General features: G+C 44.0%; 1 protein-coding gene across 2 annotated transcripts in view; it reads left to right on the top strand.

Moving 5' to 3' along the window:
* Positions 1 to 25,493, top strand: part of LOC120926629 (S-adenosyl-L-methionine-dependent tRNA 4-demethylwyosine synthase TYW1-like) — a 256,887-nt gene that overhangs the window by 16,058 nt on the left and 215,336 nt on the right. For both annotated transcript variants that reach the window (XM_040336750.1, XM_040336749.1), the window contains exons 3-4: positions 5,894 to 6,028; positions 17,757 to 17,858. In XM_040336750.1, coding sequence (XP_040192684.1) covers positions 5,894 to 6,028; positions 17,757 to 17,858 — 237 coding nt within the window. The remainder of the gene's footprint in view (positions 1 to 5,893; positions 6,029 to 17,756; positions 17,859 to 25,493) is intronic.

Genomic DNA, 25,493 nt, shown 5'->3' with positions numbered 1-25,493 from the left:
AAACTTCTTCCTCACAGTACAAGGCAGGATATATGAAAAAAGCAAATAAACATCTATAGCAAGATACCGTTTTATTAAAATATTTAAAAAGCCTAATGCTTACAATAAAAAGTGCCTTATCCCGGCACTGAGGCTGCTGACTTGTTTTCGAATCGGTATGCTAGATATGTCTCGTGTTCACCTCCGTGAACAGCGTGCGCTCTACCACGCACAAGTAACTAACACGGGACTGGAAGTGGCGAAGGACAACGTGACCAGGTACCGCCTCGACGTACGTTTCGTGATTGCGTCTTCAGGAGGCGTACCTGGTGACTAATGGTCACATTTATTTATAGTCATTGGAGAACTGTTTAATGAATGGAGAATAGATGTGTGCGCAGCCATAGTGCCGGTTTACATATACAGCGTTTCTGGGATCATATCACATATATAGCAGTGCACTCTTAATTAAAATAGTAGTTATATGAAGTAGCACATATGATTGCTCATAGTTACAAGCTAAAACACAGTGATGTCAGAGAGTCTCACTCTCCCGAATTGCATGTTATCAGAGGTTTAATCTTAGTTTTCTTTAGTGACTGAAAATGTGTCCCCTATCCACACATTCAAGGTCAATGGGGGGGGGGGGGGAATCGCTTCCATTCAGCTAGTGTGCTCTGACAGCAGGAGACTTCCCAGCTGCCAAAACACACTGATCAGTGCTGCCGGATTTATCCAACAGGCTGATTGTACAGATGTTGATTGGAAGATAAACTTCTGTACAATCACTGGCTTCATACATGAATTTAAATTCAGCCAGTCGCTGCTGAACCTGCCTAATTTCGATCCATGTATGGCCAGCTTAATAGTCTATTTCTGTTTGTGTGTATGGGCCTTTACACTGACCAACAGACTTTTTGACAGCAACTGTCCGATGGACGTGTTTGATCGGACAATCCGACCGTGTGTATGCTCGATCAGACAAATGTTTTCAGTTTTTCATTGGACAAATGTTTGCTGTGCATGCTCTCAAACTTTCCAACCACAAATGTCCGATGGAGGATAATCCGATCGTGTGTACACAAGTCCATCGGACTAAAATCCAAAGTTCAAATGAGCATACTCTGAACCAATGCTAAACATCAGACAACAATAGCAGAAGTTGCCCCAAGGGTGGCGGTGAAGAGCTGAGAAAACCGCATGATTTGGTGAATGTTGGCTGAAAAAATTCTGCCATGTGTATGCATACTAAGTTCACGGTCAACGCCCCTTCGGACAAAAATTCACAGAAAAGTCCAATGGAAGTCAGATCGTGTGTATGAGGCTTAAGGGACAACAAAAATCCACTGTGATCTGAGATTTAATGACAATAAAACATGAATACAAACAAAAAGGGTTATTACATTTCTTAAATTTTTTTTTGTGCTTTGGAAATGTATTTCTTCTCATGTAAATCATACAAAGCAGCACTTACTTGGGCATTCTGTCATGCTCCTCCTGACTTTCTAACCATTTTACATCTAGCATTTGAAGTACATTTTTCTCGCTTGGGAAGTCCTTTTATACTGTATATTGTTTAAACGATTATAGGCTGTAAGAACTACCTGTATTGTACCACGGAAGAATAAATTCTTTACTTGGAAAAAATGAGTCAATTGCAAGATAACATGGTGAAGTGAATGAATAGAACCTTCTTCATTGTTCATGAAAATGAGGTTGAATGGCTAAGTAATTACCTTTTTGGTTGATGAACCATTGTTTTGTTCTAAATCTTTTGGGAAGTTTATTGATAAAAAAAAAAATGGATGCCAAGATAGACTAATTTATAAAGCTGTGTTGTTGCATTAGCACAACTGAGCTTTAATGCTAAAAATATCTAAGTATAGGAACTGTTTAAAAAGACTATAAAATGTTTGCCATTCGGAGTGAAGTCTTAAAAGCTCACACGTATGCCCTGTACACACGATCGGAATTTCCGATGGTATTAAATCTGATTTGAATTTTCCGTCGGAATTCTTATTCAAGCTGTCTTGCATACACACTAAAAAGGCGGTGATGTAAAACACTACGATGAGCCGAGAAAATTAAGTTCAATGCTTGCGAGCATGTGTTGACTTGATTCTGAGCATGCGTGTTTTTTTTTTTCCTCAGTCGGAGTTCCACACAGATGATCGGAATTTCCAATATGATTTTTATTTTTTTTTCAATAAAAACAAAAAAAAAAAACTGTTTTATTTCTAAACTCTGATGGAAAAAAGTCAGATGGGGCCCACACACGGTCGGAATATCTGATGAAATATTTCCGTCTGACTTTTTTCATCAGGAATTCCGATCGTATGTACTAGGGATGTCCCGATACCAATATTGGCACCGATACCGAGCATTTCCCAAGTACTTGTACTCGGGGGGGGGGGGGGAAATGGTCCGATGCTTCACCCGATACCTGGGCAGTCAGGTATCGGGGTGGTGGGGGGAGTTACTAGTCTTCTCTGTGTTGTCGTCTCCCCCCCCCCCCCCATTCTTGTCCCCCCACTGACTCTGTCCATTCACATAACTGAGCATCGTAACCTGTGTTTACGATGCTTCAGTTTATGAATGGAGAGGAGCTTCTCTCCGTTCATTTCAGCTGAGGCTGCTGAGAAAGGGACTGGGGAATCTGTGTCCCTAGTCCCTTTCTCTGTCTTAAAGGAGAGATGTCAGAGGTCTGTTAAGACCCCTGATATCTCACCAAAGCCCCGCCAACAAGGCCTATTTAAAAAAAAATGAAAAAAAAAAAAATTGTAATAACTTAAAAAATAAAATGTAAATCAAAGAAAAACACATTGACAATCCACTACCCCCCCCCCCTTTTAAAAACAAAATAATAAAAATCACTGTATAAAAAAAAGTCACATGACATTAAAAAAAGTATCGGTACTTGTACTCGGTCTCAAAGTGGTATCGGGACAACCCTAGTGTGTACAAGGCATTACTGTGCTCGCCCGTAGGTCTATCAATTTGGTCGGACCCTTGCAAAATTCTTAGTGCTTTCAGGTTTGGGGAAGCATGTGACCTTCTCCCAAAGTGCAATGAAGAGGTTGGGGATATCAACTCTGTGTAATCTTTACTGCTATCAAACATGGAAGTTGCACAATGTATGGGCTTGCAGTTACAAATGAGTTAAGGAGCTGTGGGGGAGCATTATAAACGCCAGCATGTGATTGGTAGGCAAGCTCTCTAGAGATGATATCGCTATGCCCTGTATGGGCCAGTTGATACACTCAAGGTATTTATTTATTAGGCCAAGGCTGTGAGACAGTAAGAAACACTTTGATATGTCATTGTGCATAGTGATTTATCCTATACACAACATATACTAAAATTCACATGTTTTTTCAAATTGGATTGGTTTAGAAAGATGTGTTTTAATCTTTTGTGTAAAAAAAAAAAAAAAAAAAAATACCCTTTTGGTGATTATAAAGGCTCCATAGTAATATGTGTGTGTTTTTTTTTTTTTTTTTTTTTTTTTATATATATATATATGTTATACTTGCCTCCTCTGTGCAGTTGGATTTGCACAGAGCAGCCGTGATCCTCCTTTTCTTGGGTCCCTCTTTGCTGCTCCTAGCCCCCCTCTCCTTTTTTTAAAGGGGGGGGTTTTAAACCCTCCTATTTTTATAACCCTCCCGGCGGTGACCAGCGGCCTCCTATGCATATGGGGATGCTGCTACAAACCGAAGTTTTTTTTTTTTTTTATCTTAATGCATTAAGATAAAACCTTCCTTTGAGGCCAGGTTCACACCTATGCGAATTGAGTGCGGCTTAAACCGCATCTAATTCGCAGGACATTTCAAAATACATTGTTTTCAATGAGGCTGGTTCACATATGTGCGATGCATCCGCACTGCGTATTGCCTCCAAACCGCGTGCGGTTTTTATGTCTTGCGGTGCGGTTCAGGTGCGAATTCAGTCCCATTATCTTCTATGGGTACGTAGCTGAATTCGCAGATGTGTTCATTTCTCTTCAGTATTTGTCTCATTCAGTTCAATACATTTCCCCCCTCCCCCTCCCCTCTCCCAGGTCTCCAAATTCGCACCTGATCTGCAACTAAAATGCAGTTGATCTGCAGAACACCTTATAGAGAAATTCGCAAAGACAACAGAGCTCCAAAACGCAACGCACTAGTGTGAACCTGGCCTTAAGCTTTGATAGTACACACTTGCTGAAGGGCAGTGACTCTGTACAGTTTTAGCCAAACTGGAGTTTGGCACACATGGGTTTGCTTTGTGACTGATCCCCTTTAGCCTAGGTTCACACTGCTGCGAATTCAAAATCGCGGTAAATCGATTTCGCGGCTGCGATTTTGCCGCGATTTTGCCCGCAATTTAATGTAAATCGCGGCCCGAAATCGCAAAAAGTAGTACAGGAACTACTTTTTGAAATCGCAGATGCGGCGTCTCACTGATTAGGACAGTGCCATTGCCGCCGATTTGAGATGCGATTTGACATGTCAAATCGCATCTCAAATCGTTCCAAATCGTACCCAGTGTGAACCAGGGCTTGCAGGAAGAACCAATTAAAACTGAGCAGAAGTTCTAAACCAGAAAGTGTTATGCCGCATACACACGGTCGGAATTTCCATCAACAAATGTTCGATGAGAGCTTGTTGTCAGAAATTTAGACCGCGTGTATGCTCCATCGGACTTTTGCTGTCGCAATTTCTGACAACAAAAATTTGAGAGCTGTGTTTTGTTTTTTTGTGTACATGTCTGACATCTATTCTTATTTTAGAATCAGCCGGTATTTCATTAAAGCGGGAGTTCACCCATTTAAAAAAAAAAAAAAAATCTCCCCTTAGCTTCCTGCTCGTTCGGTCTAGGGGAATCGGCTATTTATATTAAAATAGGTGCAGTACTTACCCGTTTTCGAGCTGCATCTTCTTCCGTCGCTTCCGGGTATGGGTCTTCGGGAGCCGGCGTTCCTTCTTGAGTGACAGCCTTCCGAGAGGCTTCCGACGGTCGCATCCATCGCGTCACTCGTAGCCGAAAGAAGCCGAACGTCGGTGCGGCTCTATACTGCGCCTGCGCACCGACGTTCGGCTTCTTTCGGAAAATCGTGACGCGATGGATGCGACCGTCGGAAGCCTCTCGGAAACCTGTCAATCAAGAAGGACCGCCCATTCCCGAAGCCCATACCCGGAAGCGACGGAGAGGATGCGTCTCGTAAACGGGTAAGTACTGCACATATTTTTAAATAAATTGCCGATTCCCCTAGTAATAACGAGCAGGAAGCGAAGGGGGAAAAGTGCCCTCTAAGGGTGAACCCCCGCTTTAAATTGTGGAACTGTAGTGGTGTTTTATTTTTTATTTTTTTTACTTCAAATTCCTTTAAAACCTAGGTTCGCATTGAAGCGACTTGACATGCCAAATAGGCGATTGCCGAAAATTGGCTCCGTCAGCATCAGTGCAACGCTGCACTGATTCCTACAAGTATCTGTACTACTTTTACCGTGTGGTGTTGTGTGGTGTGTGTGGTGTTGTGTTTTTTTTTTTTTTACATTTGTGTAGGAATCCGCACAAATGTCTCTGAAATCGCCCCTGAAGTCGGAATGACATGCGGGTATGAAATCGTGCAAGTTAATCTGTCCCGCTGTCAGTGTGAACCTAGGCTGTTTTATTTGTAACAATAGTGTCTAATGTGACTCTTTTATTGTGCTTTGGTTTCATATTATTCCTATTGAAATATAAAGTCTGCTGATATGATGCTCCTGACTTTGATGTCTGGATCCACCCAGATGCCTGGACCGGCAGCTAGCTCAGCCTCTCAGCGAGCTGCTAAGAAGAGACTGAGCCAATCGCTCCCGCACCCTCCACAGACCAGCGCTCCAGTGTTGTGTTTTTTTTTTATTTACATTTTTTTTTTTTTTTCTTACAGGTGAAAACTTTATCTCAGGATGGCTCTTTGCAAGGAGCCAATAAGCTTCTAAACGGTACTGAAGAGATTCCAAATAAAGAAGTCTTTGTTTCTGGGGTGAAAATTTTCTATGGCTCTCAGACTGGTACTGCTAAGGTGAGCTAGGCAAATAAAATGATGTGCTTTGTTTTATTTTTCAACTTGTATATGCAATTACCTAGACAGGTTACGTTTTTGTTGTGTTTTTTTTTTTTTTTTTTTGTACTCGTGCGGGCTCATGAACACAGGACTTTTTTACAGCTGCTGTTAGGGGCATTTGATTATTTATTTATTTATATATATATATATATATATATATATATATATATATATATATATATATATATATATATATATATATATATTTTTCTAACTGCCCCTAAAAAGCCCCTCTGTTAGCCTATGTGCCCATGCACACACATAAACGGTCAGAGGTGTTAGGAAGCATAAGCGTTTAGTGGCAGTATAAAAAATTGCCAGCATGTGCTTCCATGAGCTGTAAAAATTAATGCAGCTTAACACATTAAGCCACGTTTAGTCGTGTTGGACGATTTTAGCCTCTTTTACATAATGGGGATTTGTTTTTATAAAAAAATGTCCAAAAGCTAACACTGATGTAGCGCTGGTGTTTTTAAAACATCCTGCGTGCATGGTGCCCTTCCTGTCTATCTGGATTTAGTATACTTTTACTGATGTGCTTTGCTACAAGTTAAAAGGTATGTGTTTTTAGCTAATTGCAATATGTGTACATAAAGATTTTCCCACAAGTGTGGTTATTACTCCATGGCTGCCATTAAACGGAACAATCTCAACCCAGTGGTCTTTATGCTACTTGAATTGAGAAAAAGAAAAATGCGCTAGGAATCATCCACTAAGGTGGCAGACAATTCTATACGTATTAATAACATTGAATGGTAACATGTAGTAATCTCATATGGTGCTCATGCTCAATAGATATCTCCTATGGACTGGTGCTCAGACTGGGTGCCCTACATATATGTGAATTCACCGCAAAATATGGACCAACTATCTCTAGTGTGGTCTAGTAAGCATGTGGGGACACCCCGAACTCAGGTCATTAGGGTGACTTCTTATTGGTAGAGATGAACCTCCATAAGGGATGGATGGGATCTTATCGGACGTCTGTGCACTCTTTGTTAGAGGTAACCTTCTCTCCCGGCGGTGACCAGCGGCCTGTTCCCGGGACTGTCTCTCTGGTAAGTGTGGGTCGGTTTCTTTATCGTACATCACGGGACACAGAGCAGCATATTCATTACTATGTGGGTTATATGGAGTACCTTCAGGTGTTGACACTGGCAATCTCAAACAGGAAATGCCCCTCCCTATATAACCCCCTCCCATAGGAGGAGTACCTCAGTTTTTACGCCAGTGTCTTAGGTGTTAGTCATGGTTTAGCTTGCCTCCGCATCCTTGGGATTAGGTGAGCTACCGGTTCTGTCCAAAAAAGCCTGAGCGCTAAAGTGGTCAGTAACCGGACCCCAAACCCTTGGGGTATAGCCCATAATGCTTTCTTTTTAAGAGAGCTGGACCCTGGGCCCAGAACTTAGAAAACCTTTGGGGCGCCTAATGTTTTCTGTTTGCCAGGGTGCTGTATGGGTCCAGGACAGTGGATCCTTCATGGAAGAAGAAGGTTCCCAGGGCCTGAAGGTCTAGACATCCCCACGGAGATGGGGGAAGATTGGGCCTCTTGCTTGGCAAAGTCCTGCGGCATGGAGCAGGTAAGTAAGGGGAAAAACTTGCGGAACTTGGCTCTTAGCAAGTTTTTTCTGGGAGGTCACAGGGGACATGCCTAAGGTTATGCATTGCATCTGGCAAACCAGTCACATATCATGAAGATAGGATGGCTCTATATGTTATCATTCCCCATAAAAAGTGACCTCCCTGGTAGTGTTGGAAAAGCTGTGAGTGGGGCCTTTTGTGTACAAATGTATGTGTTGTGTCAGAGAGCTATGCTTACCTGCAAGCCTCCAGGCGATGCTCTATCCAGTCCTCTTCCTCATGCCTGCAAGGCAGGCAAAAAACGCTGACCTCCTCGTGTGTTCCAGGCCTGCGGCTGCAGGAACAGAGAGGCCCTTCCTCCCAACCCCCCCCCCCCCCTCGGCGGGCGCGCGCGCGGTGCGCGTGCACGTGTTATAGGCGCATTTGGCGCCGTTTTAGCTGAGGGGGAAGGGCGGGTCAGTGGTTTAAGGAAGGGGCGGCCCTTCCTTAGTGCCACAGCTCATTCAATACTTTGGCTTGAGGGAGGAAGGACTGGAGTGAAGCACGGGGCGCTGAGGACACACAGTGGCCAGAAAGAATACTACAGTCTTCAGAAGATTGTGGTTTAGCCTAGGAATAGGCTGTTTTTTCTTTTCCATCTCATAGTCTTTTCTTTGGCAATACTACTCAGGGGGATAGAATGTTTTTTCTTGCCTAGATTGAAAAAAAAAAAAAAAAAAAGAAGAAAAGTTTTTTTCTTTTGAAAAAAAAAAAAAAAAAAAAAAGTGTCATCTGGGGTAGAGGAAACATTTTTTATTCCCCAAACAGGTGTTTGGGCATTTAACTATTTATAAGTCCCAGGTACCAATAAGTAGCAGGTGTGCCTCGGTATTGTACCATGGCATCAAAGAACAAGCCAGAGGGTACAAAAGGTGGGGATTCCCCCACAGAGTCTGAGGTCTCGGACAGAGCTATGCCGCTGCTTTCCCCACAGGGAGCCTTTGGGCCATCGGGATCTGGGGCTGGAGCTGACGCGAGTCAACCCAACCCTAAGATGGTCACGGAGGAGGTGTTGCTCACCTCTTTAAATGAGATGCGGAGAAGCATGGGAGAAATGATAGCCGCAGCTATGCGGGGTAGTAAGCGGAATAGATCTCCGTCACCCGTGCGCGGACCCTCGGAAGAGGAGGTCCTTTCCTCTGGGGAATTGGACGACCTCTTGGACAAAGACCAAGTAGGTTCAGGGATCGAAGATCCGGATACAGAGGAGTCTGGGGCAGTCTCCCTGAGGGAGAGCTGGTGGATTCAAGGCTTGACGGACTTGGTCCATAAGGCATTCAACCTGCCTGTACCAGATCTCCAGGTATCGACGATTTCAGCTTTGGGCTCACTGAGGGCGCCTCAAAGCAGTGCTGTGTTTCCGATCCATCCTCTATTGGAGGGAGTCTTGTTCCAAGAGTGGAACAAACCAGACAAGGTGTTCTTACCACCTAAGAAATTTTCTGTCTTATATCCTATGGAAGAAAAGTTTTCCAAGAGATGGGCTTCTCCTGCAGTAGACGCAGCCATCTCATGTGTTAACAAATCGTTAACATGCCCTGTAGAGAACGTACAGGTTTTCAAAGATCCAGTTGATAAGCGCTTGGAAGCACTACTTAAGAACTCCTTCACTTCTGCAGGGGCAGTAGTACAGCCAGCCGTGGCTGCGATTGGAGTCGCTCAAGCTTTATCAGATCAATTTAAGCAAATGCTTGAACTTATTCCTGCCGAGCAGGCAGAAGAGTTTTCGGATGTCCCTAAGGCCATATGTTTTACGGTAGACGCAATCAAGGATTCCATCCAGCAAGCGTCACGTTTATCGTTATCCCTTATCCATATGAGAAGACTCTTATGGTTGAAAAGCTGGGAGGCTGAGCCCCCATGCAAGAAGCTCCTGGTAGGGTTCCCCTTCCATGGAGGACGGCTCTTCGGAGAGGACCTAGATAAATACATTCAGACCATTTCAAGCGGCAAGAGTACACTCTTGCCAACTAAGAAGAAGGTTCAGGGGCCTGCGTTTAAACGACAGTCCTCCCCTGGGCAGGGGCCCTCTAATGCCAAGCAGTATCGACGGCCTCCTGCAAGAGCAAACTTCGGCTTCAACAGCAGATCAGAAGGACAGGCTGTTAGAGGCAAGAGGCAGTGGTTTCGCAAGCCAGCAAAACCAGCCCCCAAGTCTACCTCATGAAGGGGCGCCCCCACCCACGAAGGTGGGGGGAAGGCTGCGACTCTTTTCGGAGATTTGGGAAGCCAGCATTCCCGACGAGTGGGTACGGTCTTCCGTGGCCACAGGCTAAAAGCTAGAGTTCCTAAGGTTTCCTCCTCCTCATTTCCAGGAGTCGAGGATTCCAAACGATCTGGAGAAAGGAGCCGCGTTAAGATCGGCTCTAGATCATCTACTTTCCCAGGGAGTAATAGTAGAAGTACCAGTCCTGGAACAGGGGCTGGGTTTCTACTCCAACCTAATGGAGGCTACGGCCCCCCGGGTGTTCACGAAGGTTCTAGCTCCAATCCTAGCCAAGCTAAGGATCCAAGGGGTCACGATCCTAACATACCTGGACGACCTCCTAGTCATAGACCACTCGTCTCCCGGCTTGGAGCGAGCAGTGGCCCTCACGGTCCAATACCTCGAGAGGTTCGGCTGGGTCCTAAATCGAGAAAAGTCAGCATTCCAGCCCACAAGGCAGTTGGAATATCTCGGCATGAGATTAGACACAGAACAACAAAGGGTGTTCCTACCTCTGAGGAAGGTCAAAGCCATCAAGGAATTAATCCTACTGGTTCTAAGCAAGAAGGAACCGACTATTCGCCTATGTATGAGACTACTAGGCAAGATGGGGGCTACATTCGAGGCGGTGCCATACGCCCAGAGCCACACTCGCATCCTGCAGGCAGCCATCCTGTCAGCATGGAGCAGAAGGCCACAGGCCTTGGATATCCCGTTGCCACTCTCATCAAGAGTCCGGCAAAGTCTGTGTTGGTGGTTAGACCATCAGAATCTACTGAAGGGAAAGTCTTTCAACCCAGTGGCTTGGAAGATAGTGACCACAGACGCCAGCCTGACGGGCTGGGGAGCGATTGTGGATGGTTCCACTCGCCAAGGTATTTGGGCAAGGCCAGAGAAGCTTTTACCCATCAACATCTTGGAGCTCAGAGCGGTTCGACTAGCCTTCAGGGCTTGGACGTCGAAATTGCAGGGGTTCCCGGTGAGAGTTCAATCAGACAATGCCACGGCAGTGGCATACATAAATCACCAAGGGGGAACCAGGAGTCAGGCCGCTCAGAGAGAAGTGAGCTTGATTCTCCTAGGGGCAGAGGCTCATGTGCCCTGCATATCGGCAATATTCATTCCCGGAGTGGACAACTTTCAGGCGGACTTCTTAAGCCGCCAGACTCTATTGCCGGGGGAATGGTCTCTGCATCCACAAACCTTTCAAGCACTCTGCCAAAAATGGGGAGTGCCGGACGTGGATATCATGGCATCGAGACTCAACAAGAAGCTAGACAGGTTCATGTCCCGCTCAAGGGATCCGATGGCCTGCGGAACCGATGCTCTGGTTTGCCCTTGGCATCAGTTCAAACTTCTTTATGCGTTTCCCCCGCTCCAGTTACTACCCCGCCTGCTGCGCAGGATCCGGGTGGAGCACATACCAGTCATCCTGGTAGCTCCAGCATGGCCCAGAAGGGCATGGTACTCACTAATCTTAAGGATGGTAGTGGGAGACCCTTGGACTCTTCCTCTACGGCCAGACCTGCTATCGCAAGGTCCGATCCTCCACCCTGCCTTACGGCATCTAAATTTGACGGCCTGGAAGCTGAATCCCTGATTCTCAGGGGTAGAGGTCTGTCTCAGAAAGTAATCTCTACCCTAATCAGAGCCAGGAAACCGGTCTCTAGGGTGATTTATTACAGGGTCTGGAAGGCCTATGTAGGCTGGTGTGAGTCCAAGCGATGGCTTTCTCGCAAATTCACCATTGATAGAGTTTTAAGTTTTCTCCAGCTAGGAGTGGATAAAGGATTGGCATTAAGCACAATCAAAGGACAGATTTCTGCTCTGTCAGTGTGGTTTCAGCGGCCGCTGGCCACCCACTCGCTGGTTAAGACCTTCCTTCAAGGGGTCTTACGTATTAAACCTCCAGTTAAATCCCCGCTTTGCCCGTGGGATTTAAACCTTGTTCTGTCAAGTTTACAGAAACAACCGTTTGAGCCGTTGGCTGAAATTCCTTTGGTTTTACTGACAAGGAAGTTAGTATTTTTGGTCGCCATAGTTTCCGCAAGAAGAGTATCGGAACTGGCGGCCTTATCCTGTAAGGAACCATATCTTATTTTTCACAAGGACAGGGTCGTTCTCCGCCCTCATCCTTCCTTCCTACCGAAGGTTATATCCAGTTTTCATTTGAACCAGGATTTGGTATTGCCATCCTTCTTCCCTAAACCTACTTCCAGAAAGGAAGGGTTGCTGCATACCTTGGATATCGTCAGGGCCATAAAGGCCTATCTTAAAGCTACAAAGAAGATCCGGAAAACAGATGTGCTGTTCATATTACCGGATGGGCCCAAGAAGGGGCAGGCAGCTGCAAAGTCCACCATTTCTAGGTGGATTAAGCAATTAATCACTCAGGCCTACGGCTTGAAAGGGTTGCCTCCTCCAGTATCATTAAAGGCTCATTCTACTAGGGCCATGGGCGCCTCCTGGGCAGCGCATCACCAGATCTCTATGGCTCAAGTTTGCAAGGCGGCAACCTGGTCTTCTGTCCACACGTTTACAAAATTCTACCAATTGGACGTAAGAAGGAATACTGATACAGCCTTTGGGCAGGCAGTGCTGCAGGCTGCAGTTTGAGACCCTCGGATTCCGGGGGCTCCTCTTTTTTGAGTTAAATTTAAAATTTAAGATTATTTTTCTCAACTAAGTTGGATTTATTATGATTTGAGTATTTCTCTAAATTAAATCCTTTTGTCTTGGAGATGTTCTCCCTCCCCTCATTGTGAGCATTGCTTTGGGACATCCCACATAGTAATGAATATGCTGCTCTGTGTCCCGTGATGTACGATAAAGAAAAAGGGATTTTTAATACAGCTTACCTGTAAAATCCTTTTCTTGGAGTACATCACGGGACACAGAGCTCCCACCCCTCTTTTTGGGGACCATTTTGGGAGGCATACTGCTTGCTACAAAACTGAGGTACTCCTCCTATGGGAGGGGGTTATATAGGGAGGGGCATTTCCTGTTTGAGATTGCCAGTGTCAACACCTGAAGGTACTCCATATAACCCACATAGTAATGAATATGCTGCTCTGTGTCCCGTGATGTACTCCAAGAAAAGGATTTTACAGGTAAGCTGTATTAAAAATCCCTTTTTTCCCAGTATCTCGGTCAGTGTCTCTCCGGTAAGACTCTCCAATAAATCTTGGTCGGTCTCTTTTGTCACAGAAGCCGCTACAACCCGCAGAAGCCTCCACAACCCGCAGAAGCCTCCACCTAAGACCTGAGTTCGGGGTGTCCCCACATGCTTACTAGACCACACTGGTCCATATTTTGTGGTGAGTGCACATCTATGTGGGGCACCCAGTCTGAGCACCAGTCCATAGGAGATATCTATTGAGCACCATATGAGATTACATGTTACCATTCAATGTTAATACGTATACAATTGTCTGCCAGTTTTATTTAAATACCTTTTTAGTGAATGATTTGTTTTTATTTTTCTTTAATTCATATTGCTCTGTTGGTACTTGGCACATTCATTTTGCAGCTAATATCGGTTACTATAGGTATATTCATATCCATATGCGGTTTATGCTACATGATTGGTCTTTTTTCTCTGAGAAGATGGGATTCAGGTGTTGTGACCGTTCTAGATCTAATAACTCCTCATTATTGAACCCAAAACTAAAAAAAAAAATTATATATATATATATATATATATATATATATATATATATATATATATATATATATATATATATTGCAGCTTACCAGTCATTAGATGTGGAGGCGTGTGTGTGTGTGTGTGTGTGTGTGTGTGTGTGTGTGTGTTTTTTTTTTTTCCCCCCTCTTTCTGTTTTTTTTTTCTTTTCTTCTAGTAATCAGGTGACCCCCTCCACTCTATATGAAGGGGCACCTTTGGACAGCAGCATTGTTAATTTGGGGGAGAGGGGTGCTAGATGTGCTAGCAGATATAGATGCACTAACAAATTAATGCTGCGTAAGCAGTTATAGCAAGAGTTTTTTTGTTCTTTTGGAGTAAAGGATTTACATAAATGAAAGCTGACCATTGTAACAACACCTGTCGGTGGTAAATGGTTTGTCTCATCCCTGGAACTGCTACATCTGTAGGGGCAGCTTGTTCTTTTAAAAAACAGACTTGCTGATGGGATCACCAGGTTAAATAAAAGAAAAGGGGCCTAAAAAAAAAATAAAAAAATACAGCCATCACATCTAAGAATTGGTAAGCTGCAGTATGTTTGCTTTAACCACTTAACCCCCGGGACCATATTGCTGCCCAAAGACCAGAGCACTTTTTGCGATTCGGCACTGCGTCGCTTTAACTGACAATTGCGCGGTCGTGCAACGTTGCTCCCAAACAAAATTGGCGTCCTTTTTCCCCCACAAATAGAGCATTTTTTGGTGGTATTTGCTCACCTCTGGAGTTTTTAGTTTTTGCGCTATAAACAAAAATAGAGCGACAATTTTGAATTTTTTTTAATTTTTTTTGCGATAAAAAAAACCCCCCCCCCCCCCAAAAATATATAAAAAAAAAAAGTTTTCCTTAGTTTAGGCCGATACGTATTCTCCTACATATTTTTCAAAAAAAAAAACGCAATGATAGTTTATTGATTGGTTTGCGCAAAAGTTATAGCGTTTACAAAATAGGGGGTATTTTTATGGCATTTTTATTAATATTTTTTTTTTTTACTAGTAATGGCGGCAAACAGTGATTTTTTTTTTTTTTATTTTTTTTTTTTCTCGGTACTGCGACATTTTGGTGGACACTTTTGACACATTTTTGGGACCATTGGCATTTTTATAGTGATCAGTGCTATAAAAATGCATTGGATTACTATAAAAATGCCACTGGCAGTGAAGGGGTTAAGTATGTCCCTGGGTGTGTTTTAACTGTAGGGGGGGGGGGGGGGGTGGCCTCACTAGGGGAAATCACTGATCTTCTGTTCATACATTGTATGAACCGAAGATCAGCATTTCTCCCCCTGACAGGACCGGGATGATGGTGGGCGGTCGGCAAGCAGTTAATCTACCCATTTGTGGATAACCTTGGTAAAATTACTAAAATTCAGACTTCTGATCTCCTTCATTAGTGTGTGCTGGATGGAAGTGCTTTGTCAAGATTGGTACAATGCAAACACAAGTAAACTGTTTGTTTGCTTTTCTTTCTAAAAAGGAACATTCCAACCAAATACCTGTTGAACATAAAAGGGGGAAAAAAAGTTAATCTATCTGGTGTTGGTTGTTCCATTTTACAAAGATAGTTGGACCATTACATATTTTTTTCTTTTTGGCTGTTTTTATCCTGTCCTTTCTTTACTTTTTTCTTTCTCAGATTTTTCATGCTCTCTGTGCCCCCATTGGGGAGATTCACCCTTTGTTGATTCGAATTGTGTTTGTAACTGTACTGTCTTTTTTTTTTTTTTCGTAAAACACTGTGCGGACTGTTGGCACTATATAAATCCTGTATTATAATATCCCAAATTTTGGATTGTGCCAAGAACCGTAGTTTTTCTGACTCTAGTTGTGATAGTGACTGTTCCTTTCTGAGACCTCTGTACCTGACCTGAATATACACTAAATTACCAAATGTATTTGGGAGCCTGCCTTTACATGCACATGAGCTTTAATGGCATCCCAGTCTTAGTCCGTAGGTTCAATATTGAGTTGGCCCTCCCTTAGCAGCTATAACAGCTTCAACTCTTCTGTGAAGTCTGTCCAGGTTTAGGAGTGTGTCTATGGGAATGTTTGACCATTCTTCCAGAAGAGCATTTGTGAGGTCAGGCGCTGATGTGGACAAGAAGGCCTGGCTTGCAGTCTCCACTCTAATTCATCCCAAAGGTGTTCTATTGTGTTTAGGTCAGGACTCTGTGCAGGCCAGTTGTGTTCCTCCACCCCCAACTCGCTCATCCATGTCTTTTAAGGACCTTGCTTTGTGCACTCGTGTCGTGTTAGAATAGGAATAGGCCGTCCCCCAAACTGTTCCCATAGAGTTGGGAGCATGAAATTGTCCAGAATGTCTTGGTATGCTGTAGCCTTGAGAGTTCCCTTCACTGGAACAAAGGGGCCAAGTCCAACCCCTGAAATACAACCCCACACCATAACCCCCCCTTCACCAAATGATTTGGACAAGTGCACAAAGTAAGGTCCATAAAGACATGGATGAGTGAGTTTGGGGTGGAGGAACTTGACTGTCCTGACCTCAACCTGATGGAACACCTTTTGGGATGAATTGGAGCAGAGACTTCTTGTCCACAATGTGTGATCTCACAAATGCATTTCTGGAAGAATGGTCAAACATTCCCATAGACATACTCCTAAACCTTGTGGACAGCCTTCCCAGAAGAGTTGAAGCTGTTCTAGCTGCAAAGTGTGGGTCAACTCAATATTGAACTCTATGGACTAAGACGCCATTAAAGTTCATGTACGTGTTAAGGCAGGCGTCCCAATACTTTTGGTAATCTAGTGCAGCAGAGACATTCACATAGGACAAACACTTGGAATCCTCAAATGTCTTTATTCTATGCAGACCACGGGGGCACTATAATAAGATACAGTAGATATGTATAGAAGTGTTTTTGGCAGCCAAAATGAGTATTGGCTTTCCCTGTCCCAATATATGCCTTGAAGGGGAGGAAGAAGCAGCTGACACACCAGAAAAAAAGCAAATTGCATCAGAATAAGGGCAAGGAAATTCAGAAAACGTGCAATACAAAAAATGGTTACAAGGTGGCAGCATAACTGCACTGTGCAAAAGTTTTAGGGCCAGATGCAGTTCCGTGTGCTTTTTCTGCACCGGAAACTGACTGCATTGTGTGAACTAGAGCCAACTAGAGTCATTGGAATACATGGAAAACACTGCATGCATTTTTTTAGTGAAGAAAAAATGCACACAAAACTGTACGGAATTGCGTCTGGTGTGTACTGGAACTTGGGCAGCTGTGATTTAAAAAATAAATAAAAAAATGCTATAAAAAAAATGCTTTCAGAAATAGAAGTGTTTAATAGTTTATTTTTATCGGTTAACAAAATGAAAAACGTAAGATATCCAAAGCAAATCAATATTGAATGTGACCACCACTTGTCTTCAAAATGGCATCAGTTCTTCTAGGTACACTCGCACTCAGTTTGTGATGGAACTCGGCAGGTAGGTTGTTACAAATATCTCGTAGAACTGACCACAGATCTTATGTGGATGTACACTGCCTCCAAATCCTTCTTTATCTTCATGTAATCCCAGACAGACTGTGTATGATGTAGAGATCAGGGCTTTGTGGGGGCCAAACCATCACTTCCAGGACTCTAAACTGAACCCAGTTTTTGCATCTCTTGGTAAAAAAAATTGCATTTGAAGGAAAGCTTTTGAGAGAAAAATGTAAGATGTCTTGGCTGACTTTGTTCTGAATATCTGAGTGTCATTTGTCTGGCTTGTTTACTGATCTTTAGGAGGAGTTGACCTGTAGAAGATGAGGTTCATGTACCAAGTAGGATCAGGTTGAATGCACAAGTAGGATCAGGTTGAATGCACAAGTAGGATCAGGTTGAATGCAGATCAAGAGTTCTGATTTTGCTAGCTTCTTACTGGAGTCTGGGTCAGTGACTTAGAATTCAAGGCATAAGATTTGCTTAACTTAAGTGGAAACTAGCATTTTTCTGAAAGACGTAAATGGCATCCTACGTATTTTTTATAATTTTTTTTATGCCAAAACATCTATTTATATTGTAAGTTGGATTCCGTCAAGTTTAAGCAGTTCCCCTTGCATTTCCCATTTTATTTATTTTTATTAATTTTAAATCTGAAAAATGTGAAAGCACAAGATAATTCACCATATAACATTTTGCGTTTTTCTTTTCATTTAGGGATTTGCTCATGTCCTTGCTGAGGATGTCGCACCTTTGGGGTTGCCTGTTGAGATTATAAATATGAAAGACTATGATGCAGATGATAATTTGGTAGAAGAGGTGAGTGCCCTAATGTATAATGGCTCATTTCAATTCTGTCAAATCTCTAGTTTTTGTGTCTCCTTTGTAAGGACTGTGCTTTCAGGGGCACTCGGCTAGAAATTGGTTTCAGATACTTCTGAGAACCTATGTGTCCAAGCACTAGCTTTGTAGCAAGATGAGGGACAACAACAAGGATATAAGTGATGTCGGACAACACATTAACCTGTGGTAGAAACGCATTACTACACAACTGCTACAGGGACACTGCTTTCAGCTGTGAAATCAACTCTGAAGTTGGGTCTGTTGACTCTTGTTGTTGGGCCTGTTGTCAGTTTGGTTTGCCTTGTTGTTGCCCACCCTTCTCATTCATTGCTTTAGGACTTTCCAGGGTCTGTTGATGCCTGTGTACTGCACTGTACGATTTTAAGATAAATGGAATTTTGACTTGTAAGTTTCATATGCTGGAGTACAGAACACAGTGCACCCTCCATTCTATTCCTTGGTTGCTCTGAACTGGATGCTACGAAATTCAGGACTCATGGAGTGGTGCAGGTTTATAGGGGACCCATCGTCAAAAGCTTCAGTGTCAGTCTATCTCTTGAAATGTACTCCAAGATTTTGAATTTACAAGTCCTCCTGCCCCCCCCCCTTTTTCGTTTGTTTGTTTGAGTGCATATATCTTTAAAGGTGCAATGGTCACAAGCGGGGATGGACTGGCCATTGGGACTACAGGGAGTTTCCTGGTGGGCCGATGGCTCAGTGGGCCGGCTTCAGTGACAGCGGACCGCCGCCCCCCCTCCGCTCCTCTCTCTCCCTTCCCACCGCACTCCCCTCCTCTCCCTTCCCGCAGCGTTCACCTTGGGGGAACAAAGAAGCAGGGGGAGGAGCAGGGACGACGACAGAGGAGTATGGGGGAGGGGACAGACAGCCGACTCAACCGATATGGCCTGGGAGTTTCTCACTTCTGCCTAATCTTGTCCCATAAGGGGTGGCACCGGTATGGTTCTTTGCCCCGGGTTAAATAATGTCTAACTTCCCCACTGGTACTGCCTATAAGAGTACCAGTACCAGCCGTTCTACTCTAATAAAGTAGAGCCGCTAGTGAAGGGGGAGTTGTCTGGCAGCCATGGGAGAGACCTGTCAAAGTGGGCCAGTCTGAATGGATGAAGTCCAGGGCCAAATTTTTGTCCCAGTCTAGCCCTAGTCACAAGGCAAGTATGGGGGCTACGATGACTGTTATCCTCTGAAAATGAGTTGTCTGTGGTGTTTTCTCATTTTTTATTTTTTTCTATTAATGTTTTGTGTCAAGAACCGTCATTCACTAAATGAAAGTTGAAGACATTTCAGAATTTAGTTCTACACTTGTTGTGGGGCAGGGTCTCTGGGTATTGAAGCTTACACATCAGCACTGCATGTGGTCAAGTAGCCTTTTGCAGGACTTTGTTTTTGTTTTCTATATTTTGTATAGATATGCACAGCAAACTGTGCTAATATTGTAAAGTTTTTTTTTTGCCAGTGATGTGCATAATGTCTATGCTTGTGTAAACCATAGAAAACTTCTCAGATCTCAGGCTGATCATACAATTGAGAACTGCATAAAGTAGTTCGTAAATAACCCACCATGGTTTTTCACTGACAAAAAAAATGGCTCAGGAGGTTTGTGTTTTTTTTTTTTTTTTTTTTACCCAAGCACTGATTCTGCCTGAAATTTGTCCTTTATAAGTATTTTGTCTCCTCCATATAATTGTATATTTGCAACTAAGAAAGGGTTATATAATATGCTCACTTTTTTAGGATTTGGCTGTCACAAATTCAGCATTTAATGTACGTTACTTTGACACTTTACACTGCATTTTTGATGAGATGAAACATGAAGTTCAGTGTCCTTTTGAATCTGCTGACATGCTAAAATGTCATAAGCAGGATAACCTAGAAATTAAAAGCAAGTCGGCTATTGTGTCTTTGCCCTGCTGTCTGTTTTATAACAAGTGACTGACTGTCACTGTTTAATTTTTTTACGTTTTAGGAGGTATGTTGAACAGTATTAATTGACATCTACCTATGAAAGTGTTTTTTTTGTTTTTAGAAATGTATAAATAAATAAAATGCAATGCACTCCTACCTCCTGTTAAAAAGGCTTCTAAGGCTGAGTTCACACCTATGGGAATTGGATGCGGCTTATACCGCATCCAGTTCGCCGAACATTTTAAAATCTGTTCTTTCCAATGTGTCTGCTTCTCATATGTGCGTTGCATCCACTCTTCATATGGCCCAGAAAACGAGTCTGGTTTATAGGCATTGCAGTGCGAATTTCAGGCCCAATATAAGGCCCTTATAATAAGGCTTACCTGTAGGTAAAATGATTATCTCCTAACCATGTAAGGTTTAGGAGATATTCACCTTGCATGCAGCCGCTGATGTCAGCGGCGCATGCGCTCTGAAGGTTCGGTGGATGCTGTCGGACCTTGGCGGAACGGAGGACTCATGCGCGAGTGACATCACTGCGGGTCTAGCCACTCTGAGCCCCAGAACTGCAAACCTGGAAGTAACGCAGAGGGGAAAATGTCAGCTCCCTCGGTGGTGACCAGGATGCAATGCTGACGCTTTATTCTAAGGCAATTATTTAATAATGAGCCAGTATGCACCGCATACTAGCTCATTATGCCCTTTGCCTTATGTGTGTATGTGGTGTTTTTTTTCTGCAGTTATATAACGGCTTTAATTCACATCTCTATTAAACCAAATGCATCTTAAAGGGGTTTTCCACCCATTTTTTAAGTTTTTATTAAAAGTCAGCAGCTACAAAAAGTGTAGCTGCTGGCTTTTAATAAACTGACACTTGCCTGCTCCACGTTCCAGCGACGCGCCGGCCGGGGGGGTGGTGGGTGGGGGATAGAGGAGCGGAGCCCCGTCTTCATTGTCACTGTGGGCACCCGGCCGTGACGGCTTTCGGCTTCACGACCGGGCACCCACTGCCCATGCGCGAGCGGCCCGGCGCTGCGCTGTTTGATTGGACAGGCGATCGCCTAGGACCTGTCACGTGTCCTAGGCGATCGCCTACAGGGAGGGGCTGCCAAAAGGTGATATGACGTATCTCCTTTGCAGCCCCTCGGCGGAAGGAGGAAGTGGGACAGGAAGTCCCCTTCTCCTGAAGCCCCCACTCCCCCCCCAAAAAAAATTACATGCCAAATGTGGCATGTAAGGGGGCGAGGAGTGGGTTAAGCGGAGGTCAATTTTTAGGGTGGAACTCCTCTTTAACACTCGCATTTTGGATTGAGTTTTTGGATATCGAAAACTTTATGAAAAAAGTAAGGCCAGATCAACAGGTTTGAATTGATCAGTTACTGTATACGTGACAAAGCGGGTGATTTTAGAAAAAAAATCTGCAGGTAATTGTACATCTGCTGTAGCCTCTAAAGTCTTGCAGTTCTTGCTGTAGTAAAACATTATTCTACTGTGGATCAAGTGATAATCCAAGGCTTGTTGCAGGAGTTGGACAATTGGTGTAGTGTAAGATATTGGGGGTTCTTAACTGTTTTACAATTACAAACCCCTAATGGTGACATGGCAGAATCGGTTATATGCAGAGCACACCGCCATGCTGCCTGTGCTAGTAAGCACACACTTCATCTTGGTGAAATAATCCATCTTTAAGCCAAAAGGTTCACTCACCATGCATTCGGTCTGCCATTCATTCAATATCAAAACACCACCATCTTGTTCTCAGTTCGCCATCTCCGCCATCATCTGGCTGCTCAGCTAATCACAGCTTCTTTTATTCCCACAAACAGGAAGTGCTCACTGTGGCAGCTAATCACCTCCCCCATGGGAGTGGTCATCACAGGGTGTCCCCTCAACACAGCAAGCACCATATAAGGGCATCCCTCTAACAGGATGTCCTATACAATGAATACAATACATGAAATGAATACAATGCTGGCTAAAGTCTTATGGGCGTGTCTGGACAGGGAATGCATGTATGCCTTGTAGCAGGCAAAGCCATATTGCTTTTAAAACATGGACGCCCTCCCCGACTCCAAAAACGCTCACAAGCTCCCATATTACCGTTAATCGGAATCCGTTTTTTGCGCCATTCCATAGAATAACGCATATTCAGATTATACCATTATTGTAAGTGGAATGGAGGCTATCTACAGGTGTACGCTACAAATCCCAAACCATGCTGATCAGACACAGCAAAGACATGAGCGCACTTCTGCCTATAACCACTAATGTCCTTGCGGAGTGAGCATATCCCCTCCTCAACTGTCATCCGCGCTAATGCAGAGGGCCCCTCGCTGGCGGACATATCCCCACGCCGCAAACATCACACTCCAACCTCAAGACATTTTCTACTACCAGACGAGATTCAACCAGTTTCAGACTGCCCCAGTCAGCTTTTTTTAGAGCGGGTTGTGAAAGTACTAAACATTGGGTGACACTATGACAATACATTTTAAATACATCTTGAAATTTCCACAACAATGGATTGCCCAGTTTATCCCAATACCCCTGCTGAAATCATCATCATCAATCATGCATCAGTAATCGTCGTTGTCCATAGATCTAGCTAGTAACAGAACAGCAGGAGAAAAAATCCACAAAAAAAATAAATTTCGTACTCTCGTAAATGACTGCAGCTGTCCCCTGCCGCCTCTAAGACAGAATTGAGCGATTTGAAAGACCTCTGATCGCTCAGTTCTAATTCTTCAGTCTGTGAGAGCTGGTGACTGTCAGTCACTGTTGCTTTGCTTTGGCCATCAAGCTCTCACTGAGAGGCTAAGCCAGCTACTGGTCTAGGCATCTGGGTGGATCCAGACTGTAAAGTCAGGATCTTTCCTGAGCCTTCACTGGCTGAGTGAAAACTGGTTACAGGAGTGCAGAACAGACTGCACTCCTGTGATCCACAGGAGAAGCATAGCCAAAATGGCTTTTGGCTGTACTTGTAAGGATTTCAATAACATGGCATAGCATGTATTCTACAAGCTAGCTACAGCTAGTGAGAATTTTGCGTGTGTGTGTTTGCAATCAAGCCATATATTTAAGGTACTTTTCACAAAGTTACAGTCATGTCAATGAGTTGCACTAGTCCAAACTGTATTTTGTATTTTTAGGGTGTGGAAGCCCATTCAAAAAAATCACCTTGCTCACTTGTTGGCAGCACTGCTGCTGCTCCTCTTACCTGTACTTTTTGACTCATCCAGTTTTCCTGAAACATTTGGCTCTCTAGCCTTTAGTCGCAGTGCCCTGCTGCACAGCCCACCCCTGGCCTAAAAGATTGGGGTTCTCCTGACACCCCTCTGATAGTAGCTGACCTGACTCCTGGAACGGAGACCTGCTGGGTCCTCTAACTCCCTTAATGAGACCTCTGTCTCTTGGCTGGGGCCCCCTGACCCTGGGTGAGATCTTCCATCTCCCACACTAACGGTCTCTACACTGAAAAAGCTCTGAGCAATTCTCAGACCGGAGTATATATGTCAGCCAGGTTGCAGGCATCTAGCAAAACCTGGACACAGGATTGACGATGATAGCTCTGAAACTCGCATTAACCCTAAGCCCAGGTTTACATTGAAGCATTTTGCATGCCAAACCGGCGGCGCAGCCTTTGTGGCACCTCACCCGTTCACAAAAGTAGTTCCTGCACTACTTTTGGTGACTTTGTGGGGGGGAGGGGGGCGGGTGGAGATTTGTATAGACATTTGTGCATGCACCTGCACAGATGTCTTTCAAATCACCCCTGAAGTCAGACTGCATTGCCGGGTTGAAATCGTGTTCAGCTTAAAGCGGAGTTCCCCCCAAAAGTGGAACTTCTGCTTTAAATCCTCCTCACCCCCTTACATGCCACATTTGGCATGTAACTTTTTTTTTTTTTTTTTTTTGGGGGGGTGGAGTGGGTCTTCCTTTCCCACTTCTTCTGCCCAGGGACTGCCTTGGCGACTGCTCTTCTCGCCTTGGGCGGCTCCTCTCCTGGGTCCCAGGAGATCACCTGTCCACTCAAAGAAGCGCAGCGCGACTCGCGCAATGCACAGTGAGTGCCCAGTCGTGAAGGCCGGGTACCCACTCTATGAATGGAGGCGCCGGCCAAAGAGGGGGGAGAGGAGTGGAGTTTCGGGCAGCTGCGTCACTGGACCGTGGAGCAGGTAAGTGTTTATTAAAAGTCGGCAGCTACACTTTTTGTAGCTGCTGACTTTTAATAAACACTAAAAGGCTGGAATTCCCCTTTAACTCTCCGAGTTCTAACCCACGCCAATGTGAAACATAGGCCAAATGCGAATCTTGTGTCATGCTTTTTTATATTCTTGGTGACAGAGCCTCCCTCTGACACACTATCTATAAAAAACAGATTAAAGCTTTTCAACTGTCCGGAGGCAAATTGATTTAGTTTTGCTTTTTGAATTTTTATGAACTGTTTTCCAAATGGCCAGCAGTGCTAGTAAATGAAATGGCAAATTGGCAATAACATTGTTTTCTGGCCTAAGGCAACGTTGTCTCTCTATAGAAGGCTTGTCCGTCGGTGGTTAAAAACTGCAATTGCTGATTACCTCTACTCTAGCAATCTTGTATGGGCTACAAATTGGGTATTGCAATAAAATACACCTTTTTGTTTAGTAATGAGCATACATGTTTTGTGCCCTCTGATATATTCTTTGGTCTTAAAGCTTGCAGGATTATTAATTGAAAAAATACTAAATGTGTGCATATGTGGTAATAGCAGCCATTCAGACTGCAGATATTTACAGTCGGCTCAGTTAAGCGATATGTGATTTGGTTGCCATTGATTACTGCTCTTTACTCTTGTGTCCTTTGCTTTTTACTTAGTGTTGGTAAAGGCTCAGGGTTTTTTTTACCTTTTTTTTATGCACAAAGGTAAACCTTCTGTGTGCTGCATCTGCAAGGCTGTTGTCTCACCTCTGCACCTGCGCATGCACCCACTATCACTGCATGTACAAGCCTCCCAAACCCCGCCGCCATGGTGCTTGTCTTATGTCCTTTCCCTTGTTCCAGGAAGCCTTGCTTAAGCATACCCTGCTTTCATTACCATGCCCACTTCCTCTGCCCTCAGCACAATAGAGCTGCAAAAGGGATGCTCCCATCACCAGACCTTTACATTGATTTCTTGTACCCCCTGCTCCCACTTGCTTTTTATGACTATGCCTGCATGCTCCCCTCTTCTTGGACATCTTGCCTAACTTCCATTACACCCTTGTTCTCACCACTGCACCTGACACCATCCTAACCTTGCTTGTATTAGATCGGGCAATTTTTTTGCTAGTGTTAATGTAAAGATTAAAATTTGTCTGGTCGAATTATGGCCATGTATAAAGCTACCATCTGATATCTGATGCGTATTGCTAAGAATGTTTGTGTGTTTGTGTAGATATAATTTTATTTTTATTTTGTTTCCCCTCTAGGTCCTGTGCTCCTTTTTTTTTTTTTTTTTTTTTAAGGGCACTTTTACCAGTCAGTGAGTTGGGGAAACCTTTCTATTAGCTTTAAGCTGGCTATACATGGTTCGGACTACACCGCTGTCAGAATACACAGATCTGTGCTGCAGCTGCTGATTGAGCTCACATATCGCATAACTGAGCTGACTGAAATGTATTTTAGTGTAGCGTGCAGTGCTTTTGATCAGTGCTTTTGAATTCAGTAGGT

Source organism: Rana temporaria, chromosome 2 (genome assembly GCF_905171775.1).
Source record: "Rana temporaria chromosome 2, aRanTem1.1, whole genome shotgun sequence".
Taxonomy (NCBI): domain Eukaryota; kingdom Metazoa; phylum Chordata; class Amphibia; order Anura; family Ranidae; genus Rana; species Rana temporaria.
Note: the sequence above shows the minus strand (reverse complement) of the source record. Positions and strands in the feature narration are given on the sequence as shown.